Source organism: Talpa europaea (genome assembly GCF_964194135.1).
Source record: "Talpa europaea genome assembly, chromosome: 4".
NCBI lineage: Eukaryota > Metazoa > Chordata > Mammalia > Eulipotyphla > Talpidae > Talpa > Talpa europaea.
Window position 1 is genome coordinate 22158322 of NC_140070.1, and position 10000 is coordinate 22168321.

The window sequence follows — 10000 nt, forward strand, 5'->3', positions numbered from 1 at the left end:
TTAAGTGCTTTTATTATTAAAATGTGAACCCCAAGCATCTAGTTATAAAGAAAACGCAAGGAAGAAGGAAGCGCTTTTAGATTGAATCAGGGCCCAAGAAGTCACTTATCATTTATGACATTATTATAGATACACATTTTCTATTCATGGCAAGGAGAATGAAAACCATCTCCTTTCAGCCTATTTGGATTTACCTGTAATCCCTAGATTCATGATTATATTGTTATTATATTGTGCCGATTAAAAGTCCATGACCTTAGCACACAATTTAAAACTTCCACATAGATATAAGACAATCTTGGTTCTATCATGTACTATCTGAGCAAAGATAAACATTAAAGAGAACCTGGGGAGGGGGGTATGTGTGTTCCTCACCTAACCTTGATTATGTAAAGAAAATCCCCCATCTAAATGATAAAAGAAAAGAGTAGTGCTCATACATTTTATTAGTGTTTTAAAATTAGTGAGTTAAACTGTCAAAGCTTTGATTTTCCTTTCATGTGTGTCTGGGCAGGTCTAAGCCTCAGGTAACGCCCTTTTCCCTTCTCTCTCTCTCTTACCTTTCTTTGCACCTGTCCACTGCAGGCTCCCAGCAGCTCTCAAGGAGTCCAATTCTCCTCTGCTCTCCTTTTCCTCCTCCTACCCATCCCCTCCTCCCCCTTCCTACCTCCCTCCCCCTTCCCCTTCTATATACCTGCCAAGCTGGGCTCCTTTTAGCAGCGATCTATCACTGCAAAGGAGCTCACATCAAAGGCGCTTGCACAGCAGCAGCCGAACAGCATCACGGTTGTTCCAAAGACAACCCTAAAGAGGGGCCTTGACTGCGCCTCCCCGAAGTTGCTGGCTCTCTTTGGCCAAGTGTGGGAATGATTTTTGCGCCTGCATGGATAGAGAACCGTCAAGGGCCCCTTTTGGTCACTTCCGAAGAGCAAAAACGTGTTGAGAGGAGGCCGGTTTAAGATTTCAAACAGAACCTCCCCAGCTCGCTTGAAAGGACTTGATTAGCATATGTCAAGAGGACCCGCATATATACCCGGTGTGTATGTACACAGGACTCTGATCTGATCAGTTTGCGGAGTTGGAGCCCCAGCCCCCTGCCCCAGCTCTAGCCCCAGTATTGGCAGCCGCAGCTATAGATGTTTCTGCAAAGCCAGCAGCCGGCTCCCACCTACCCAAGGAGAGAAGATCGCTCCAAGACAGTGAAAGCTTCCCTGCTATCTCAGTGCAAAGCCCATTCAGCGACCTCCCAGGAGTAACCGGGCCTTAACTTTTTGCGCTTGTTTGGCTAAAATTTTTCTCCATTCACCTTCCCATCTCTGCTCCACTTTTTACCCGGGAGGGAGAGTCTTTTGTTTTCGGATCGTGCGCCTCTCCCGCAGGCCCTTCCATGGCTCCCTTAGCCGAAGTCGGGGGCTTCCTGGGCGGGCTGGAGGGCCTGGGCCATCAGGTGGGCTCGCACTTCTTGCTGCCTCCTGCCGGGGAGCGCCCGCCTCTGCTGGGGGAGCGCCGGGGCGCGGCGGAGCGGGGCGCCCGCGGCGGGCCAGGGGCTGCGGAGCTGGCGCACCTGCACGGCATCCTGCGCCGCCGGCAGCTCTACTGCCGCACTGGCTTCCACCTGCAGATCCTGCCCGACGGCAGCGTGCAGGGCACCCGGCAGGACCACAGCCTCTTCGGTACGTACTGGCACCCCGGGACCCCCCCCCACCCCACGCTGGACTCTTCTCGTCCGCCCAGTGCACCTCCCTCCTTGCCTGCAGAGAGCGCCCGGGCTTCGCTGGGCAGGGAGCCCCCCAGGACCCTTCCGGCGCGAGGCTGGAGCTGTGGGGCTGACCAGTGCTGGGAGTGGGAGGACTTTTCCAGCCTCCTTGCTGCCGCAGTCTCCAGCAGGCCTGCTGCTTCAGCTCCTCGGGGCGGTAGAAAAAGGGGGGGGGGTGCCCCGCACACACCTTCTGGCCCTGCCCTTCCTGCTGCCTGGGATACCAAGACATGAACTCAGAATCACATTTTCTTCACACTATTTACTCGAAGGCAATTTGTGTGTGCTTGATTTCTATATTATTTTTCTCCTACTTCGTCTTACATTTTCTTCATCCACTTAACAAAAATTAGTAACAGGAACCTTGCGCTTCCTTTAACATGCCCCGCAGCTGTGCAGTTGAGGATCCTTTTCATGGCTGCTGTGCTGAGGGTCGCTCTTGCATGGGCTGGGGGCATTTGTGTGTCTACCTGCAGAAGGGTAAAGTTCACCTGAGGAAATAACTTTCTGTGGGCGCCGTCACTGCCGTCAGTGTCACTGGGCTGCATTTCTCTGAGCTCCTTGACTTCTATTTGGATGAAAAGGCCAGGGGGCGTGGGAGGTGGGGGCTGCCTAGCTACTGGTAGCCTGCCCAGTCCTTCAGCCAAGATCCTCTTTAGAAATTGTGAAACCCGAAAGCAAAGATCTTGATATTGACCGTAGGTAAGAGGAAATAGGGAAGCGAAAGAAGATATGGGTGGGAACAACTAGGAACGTGTTTCCGAATACCTCCAGCACTGCCTGGGAGGAGAAGGAGTTAATAGAATGAAACAAGCAAATTGTTGTTCGGGGGAGGTTGTTAAGACACTGCTCTGAGAAATCATGAGGTCTTTACTGTTAGTTCCTCCCTAACTGGACTGCAAGTGCTCTCACCAGGCTGAGTCTTGTCTCTATAACGATGGGGTTAAATTAGGTGATGGCTGTAAGATGCTTTCTAGTTCTAATATCACAGACTCTTCCTCTCTTTCCCACCCCCACCCCATCCTCTTCACCATTAGAGAACTTTGCATTTTATTACAGTCAATTCACAGCACTTGCTAGGGACTTTGCTCATCTGACCTGGACATCACTGAAGAGATCCATTGTATTAAAAGTTATCATTTATTTAATAGCAACATGATAGGGCTCAACAAGAGTTGGTTTTCTTTTTTAGTTAGCACTATGGAATTCCTTGAGTACCTTGTCTCTAAATGGCCCTCTTTTATCTTGTCTTCAACTGCTTGTTCTCATACTCTCATTCTTTTTTTTTTTTTTTTTTTTACTTGTAGTGCTCATTAAAACTTTGGAGAAATGTAAATCTCAGTGTAAGGGGCATTTGTAACTCTAGATGTAGACATGAGCATGTGTTGGTCATTTGGTAGCACTTAAAGGCTTAGAAAATTAACTTTTAAAACCCATATGTTTGCAACTTCCACTGATCTCTTCCAAATTCCCACTGACCAAGAGTCAAGAGTGTCATGACCTAGTGGCCAACCTTGAGGTCACTTTTGGAAAGTGGTTGCTAAATTGAGAAGGCTGAGAATCTCATTCTAAAGAACTTTGCTGACACCAGGTGGCTCAGTTCTCTAGCCTTTAAGAATTACTGTGCTCTACTCATTACAGAAAAATCCCCTAGCTACCAGAAACTTGTAGAAATGGACATAAATGTGATGAAGCAGAGAGAAGTTAGATTCAGGTAACACCCAGATTTCCCCGGTGTCATACATGGCATAGTCTTGGAAATTTTACTTTTAAAACACTTGTAAGTCAATTGTAATCTCCCCAATGACAAGGTACTTTTGTCCACTTTGTATATCTTTATAAGTTTGACCTTCTAGGAAGAAGATTAGTAAATATTTGTAGACTTGATAACATTCATTCAGGTGGTATTTAAGTACACTGTTTAAGAAATAAATATTGTATATTAGAATTACTATCTCAGTAGCACTTTTTTGGGTTAAAATTTTGTATTATTATTTAGTAATTGCTTATGACTTGGACTGATATTGAATTGGTTTAAGTCACCCTGTGGTGGGAAGCCATATATCAGGCAAAATATTTACTGTTACACAAAGGGAAGATAACCCAGATTAGTCAGGTAGCCTAGAGGAGTGAACAGCCTCCAGAAAACATTACAGTGCATCCTAGTGGCCTTAGATAGCCAGACATTGTTAACTACAGGAGCATTTAGGTGACAAGAAAGTTTATGTTCAACTGTGTATGCAGCTCTGTCTTCTTTTCCTTGTGCTTTAATTATTAATTATGAAATTATTTTGCTGTATTTCTATTAAACTCATTTCTGAGACATCAAAGTAAGAATTTTGAAAGAGATTAAGATTGGGTTTTGAGATGTTGAAGTAACGCTCTTGATAATTTATACTAATTTAGCCATGATTAAATTTAAAAAATTCAGAGTAGGGTGTTTGAAAATTTCAAAACCACATCAATAGAATATAAACAAAAAGGTCCCATGAGGTTAAAATAATTTCCTATCTGAGTTATAGATTTTTTTTTCCTGCACAGTAGTACAGTAAGAAGACTTTACCTAATACGTAAACATGGAATCATTACTTAAAAAAAAAAGTTTAGCCTGAGATCAAACATATTCCTTTAAAGGCTTTTCCTTTATTCTCCCCTATTCTCCATAGATTTGTCTGATGTGGTTGCATTGTGGGTTGACTCACCTGTTTATTATGATTTTGAAAAAGGCTGGCTTTGAAAATGATACCAGAAAGACAAAGTACCTCCAAGTCTTTTTATGGGACACTGGGCATTAGAAAATCTATCTAAAATCTGTGATTACCTCTTAAGGAAAGTTTTTCATGTCTACTCTTTGTTAAGGAATTAGCTTAGTTGCCACCTCATATTATAAATAAGAAAGACTTGTCAAATCTCATTTAAGAATCAAATGATTACAAATTACTATGCGGTATACTATTTCCTCGAGGAGAAAAAGGATCAGAATTAAAAAGTGTGGCTAAAATCTTTAAGAGGAACACAAAAAAATATGACCCTTTTCCCATCAGCCCCCATGAACCATTGCAAAATTATTTATGCCTGGTTATAAATGAGGTTTTGGATGTTGGTTAAGAAAGTTGAAAGTTTGAGTTAGTCTAAGAATATATACCATTTCTTGCCTTTCTACAACTACATATTTTTTGTATAGCTACTAGCAGTATCTTCAGATGAGAATTAAAGTATATGTGATTCACCATTTAGTTTTGAAAGAAAAATAAATAACCCTTTATAACATGTTATATAATTAGCTTATATAAAAGTGAAACATATTCTATTATAGTTGAAAGCTGGTTTTATTATGCAACCTGTCTATACCTTCTTTAAAAGACAAGAGCATCTTAATGTAAGTCAGATACTTAAAAAGTATTAAGTTACATGTGAGCCATGGTACACTTTTCATTTGAATTTAACATTCATACTACTTCAAGTAATTATACATTAGTCAGAACATCCTGGATGAAATTCCGTAAATATGTCTATTCTACCAGTCACCTCTATTTTTGTTTTTAACAGGAATCACTCACTAATGAGCTTAGTAGTGAGTTTATTCATTTACTTTTTACTTCTGATCTCTATATTTGTCATGCTAATGGTTCTCTTATGGAGTCTGGGTCTTCCTGCTAATTCTTATTTTCTCTCTGCCTTAGACTCTATTAGGGACTCCTTCAAGTCACCTATGGATTATTTAGTAGCATATTGTTGCTATGAGATCCTTGATAGCGCTGGTCTTCCAAGTGAACTCCCAGTAACTTGAAAGAGCTTGTTTGAGCGCTTAAGAATTTGTGTTTAGAGCTTAAGAATATGTTTCTGCTGATGAGTAAATTAGACTCTGGACAGAACAGAAGGCTCCATCTGAGCAAGTACTGAGATTGAGTAGTGACCGTGGAAACATCATGTGCCTAAACAAGAACTTCTACAATAAACCAAAATGGCATAAGAGTAAGAGTCAGGCTAAATGGTACACACTGACATTGATTGTAAGGCTTAAGAGGGGGTGCATGGATGACGGTGGACCAAAGCGGTTCTATTGACCAAGGCAGTTCTAAGCACAGAAAACACGTCCATACTTTATCAGAAGAGTCTATGTGAAGAACAAGACAAAGATATTAGTCTAAAAGTTAATGTGCACAGAGAAGAAAGAGTAATGCAGAGGGATGCATTAATTTTTAAAGAATTTTTATTAGTATAGTAAGTGGAAAGTTTTTGATACTCGTTTACCTATTGATAAATGAAAATAATTCTAGGAAGTTATTGATACCATAATCTATTTGCATGTAACTTTTTGGTATCTGGCTATCACATGTAGTAATTTATAAAGCCATTTTGCTTCTTTGAACTATAAAATTTATTTTTAAGAATCATGTCACAGGAAACAGCATACTATTATCCATAAAGTTTTGAACCTACTCTGTTGTCCTAAAGAAAGTGTCCTGAAGCAGAAACATTGGATTAAGACACAGAAGTTATGAACTCAAGTATCAGTTCTATTAATTACAAAGGTTATGCCCTTAGGCAAGTCAGTAAGACTGTTTGAACCTCAGTTTCTTTACATGTAAATTGAGGTTAATAATATCTTCCATACCTATTTTAGGGGATTGGTTTTGAAGACCAGATAGAAAATATAAGTAGAAGCCCCTTTTATAAACTATAAAATACTGATATATCCATATAACACTCACTGGCTGCTGCTAGAAAAAGTGACTTGAATTGTAGTAAGAAGTAAAACAAAGCAATTAATAGACATGGTTATAATTAACTAATGAAATTATGGAAAACTAAGAACACCTATATTACATACTAATTTATGATAATAATAGCTTCCACTTGTTGACTGCCTAAATGCATTAGTCCTTACCTTGCTTCTGCATATGAGGAAATTGAAGTTCAAAGAAGACAAATGACTTGCTTAGTCAGACTAGCTCCTAAATTAGTGAAATAGATTCAAGCTTAGGTCAATCAAAACTTTAAAACTTTGCATCCTAAACAGTATACCATGATGAAGATTTTTTTAATTTGTGAAATGGGAGAATTGCCATAATGAGACAATTCTTTAGCACTTTCAGCTTACAAGGGAAATCCACAAAAGTCATTATACTTCTCAGTATTTGTTACACTACTGCTACTGCTTGGGAGATTTTGATTAATTATATGATCATTAATAATCATTAATTACTTCTTTGTTTATAAATTCAGGTATCCTGGAATTCATCAGTGTGGCGGTGGGTCTGGTCAGTATTAGAGGTGTGGACAGTGGTCTTTACCTTGGAATGAACGACAAAGGAGAACTCTATGGATCAGTATGTATTTTTAAAAGTATTGTAATTTTTGAAATAATGGATATCCATTTTGTCTATCAGTAACACATCAGAAGTATATAAAACATCCTTCTGTACAAATTAAATAACTGTATTCTGCTTAATTTCTCCAAGTCTGAACAATAGTACAGTAACTCAGTTTCACTGTTTAAACTCCAAACCTCTATTGTCTTTAACTCATTATTTCTTTATACCCATTATCCTGGCCTTTCTTCTTACCTCCTTGTTTTTGATCACTCTCTTCAGAAACAAAAAAAAGTGAGAAAAGTTTTTTCTTGCCATGTTAGATTCCTTTTATTTTTACATTTATTTTTAAAGATTTCTTTATTTATTTATACAAGCACTGGATACAGTCAGAAGCGCAGGAGGGTGAGGGGATTCACCAGAGACAGAGTGGGGACCAGAACAGCGAGACTGATGAAATACACTGCTGAAGGGAGCAGCGGGCGGGGCAAGAGAGGTCTGTCGCGCCATGTGGGACCCTCGCCGGTGGCCAGGGATCAAACTGGCGCTGCAGAGGCTGCGGGCAGCCTCGCAGCCCAGTGCTCAACCGCTGCGCCACCAGGGGAGGCCCTCATTTTTACATTTACTTAATGTAAATTTTTCTCTACCCATTATCATCTTCCATAACCAAGCATATATCACTTGCTTGCTGACCTTCTCCATAAGAAATGAGTGACTAAAAACTTAGGATACTGTATATAACAGCAGAAAATGGCAACTACAATACTTCCTGTGGTCTTGATGATTACAGTAGCTGTGAGCTCACTCCAAATTCCTTTGGGCAATTTATCTTGCCACTGAGGATAAGTGCATGTTTGTGGGTTTACTATAAATGTTTCAAATATGGGGCTTAGAGTAAACTTTTTAGGTTAATATTTTATCATTATGAGCTTTATTTCTTTATAACAAAGCAACAACAATGCAAGAATTAGAGTAACAGGATAATATAAAACTCAATCCACAGTACAATAGAGAATTTTCATTCATTGGTAATATTTTAATTTTTTGATCTACTAATGAAAAATCATTATCATTTTTAAAAATTGTATTATTTTTTAATGTTGAGTTACAAAACTGTATGTGGTTTAGGAGTATAGGCTCACACTTCTTCCGATGTATGTTACCGTACCACACCCACCACCAAAGCACCCATAATCCTCCACCATTATGGCTTACCACTCCTCTTCCTCCCTCTCTGATAGCCTGGGTCCTACAGTTAAATTTCTAGTTTTTGTTTTTGTTTTTGTTTGTTTGTTTAATTTTGCCTGTTCCTTTGGTTTTTTTTTTTCCTTTCTATTCTTCATATGTGTGAAATCATCTGGTATTTGCCTTTTTGCTTTGAACTTATTTTTGCTTGGTGCTAATATAAATTTAAGAAACTGGTATGGTGTTAATGTGTACCACTCTTTCATTCATCCTCTCATATGAAATCCCTTCTTAAAGTCAAAGTCTCTGTAACTATTTCCAAAAAGAATTTACTTTTATATCTTGTGACTTTTCTTCCTAAAAATCTCAACTGAGATCACATGATGCAGTTGGGACCTCAATATACACTGAGAAAAGTTAGTTGTAATATTTCAGTAAGTAATATAATATCTGCCCATTGAGGCTTTTTAGCCAGAACTGAAGAAAGAAATAATACATTGTATAGTAATCATAAGAGAATTGCAATTTAAAGATAAAAGCATGCTCTTGCTCTTCCTTCTTCATGTATGAGCTGGATTAAAAAAAGTAACTGTAGTCAATCCTTTAGGAAAATATGAACTCCTTTTTGAAAAGCCAAGAAATCTCTGGGCTTTTATTACATTTACGTAATAGTAACATCTGATAAAAATTAATTATGGGGAATATATCATCAAGCAATTAATAAATTCATAAAGGGAAGATATACGATTTGGAATAATGAACTTGACTTAGGAATTTAGATTTTATCAAAATCTTGAAATGTTTCAAACTGATAATAGAGACTTGGATGTAGAACTTTGGTGTCTGATAATAAAGCAAGTTAAACTAGGGGACTGTTTGTTAGTGATGTGATAAGAGGGTGATAATTTGGAGGATGGGAAAGCTCAGAATATTTATGAAGTATTTGAAAGTAAATTGAGAGTTGACATTTAACTTAATGTCTTTGAACTAAGTTGCTGGATGGAGTCAACTGAGAGAAATAGTTCTAGATAACAAAAGAACTAAGTTAAAGTAAAACAAAAGCAATTTAATCTTTCTCCTTGCTTGATAAAAGCAAAAAAATAAAAATAAAGATTTGAGACTTTTCTAAGAATATTCTTTCAAAGTTTTTTTTTAATGGTTGTTATCGGTTCTCTCTTTTTTAGGAGAAACTGACTTCTGAATGCATCTTTAGGGAACAATTTGAGGAAAACTGGTATAATACTTATTCATCCAACATATATAAACATGGAGACACTGGCCGAAGATATTTTGTGGCACTTAACAAAGATGGAACTCCAAGAGATGGTGCCAGGTCTAAAAGACATCAAAAATTTACACATTTCCTGCCTAGACCAGTGGACCCAGAAAGAGTTCCTGAATTATACAAGGACATACTGATGTACAGTTGAAGTGTGGTAGTCTCTTCCCTGAAGAATCAAATCACAACCCTTTTTCCTTCTCACTGTTTTCATCACAAAATATCAATAGTAACCAAGGAAGATATCAGGATGTTACAGAGCCCATTTTCCACGGGGAGACTGAATTGGGAAAGAACATTGAGAAAAAACAAACAAAATTTGACCTGAAATATATCAAGATTTTTCTTTAAAGTGGATTAAGTTCCCTTAAGTATATTGACTCAGACTTAACAGTAGAGTGAAGATACAAATCTCTTAAATTGTGGATAAATGGGAACCCCACCTAGTTTGCTGCTGGTGCATCA

At 38.9% G+C, this 10000-nt stretch overlaps 1 protein-coding gene across 1 annotated transcript; it reads left to right on the plus strand.

The window, feature by feature from the left end:
- Positions 1 to 1387: 1387 nt before the first annotated feature.
- Positions 1388 to 9686, plus strand: FGF20 (fibroblast growth factor 20; the record flags this gene model as incomplete). The annotated part of the gene is made up of 3 exons (XM_084231378.1): positions 1388 to 1673; positions 6986 to 7089; positions 9441 to 9686. 3 exons carry the CDS (start codon positions 1388 to 1390, stop codon positions 9684 to 9686), a joined length of 636 nt encoding a protein of 211 aa, XP_084087504.1.
- Positions 9687 to 10000: the final 314 nt, after the last annotated feature.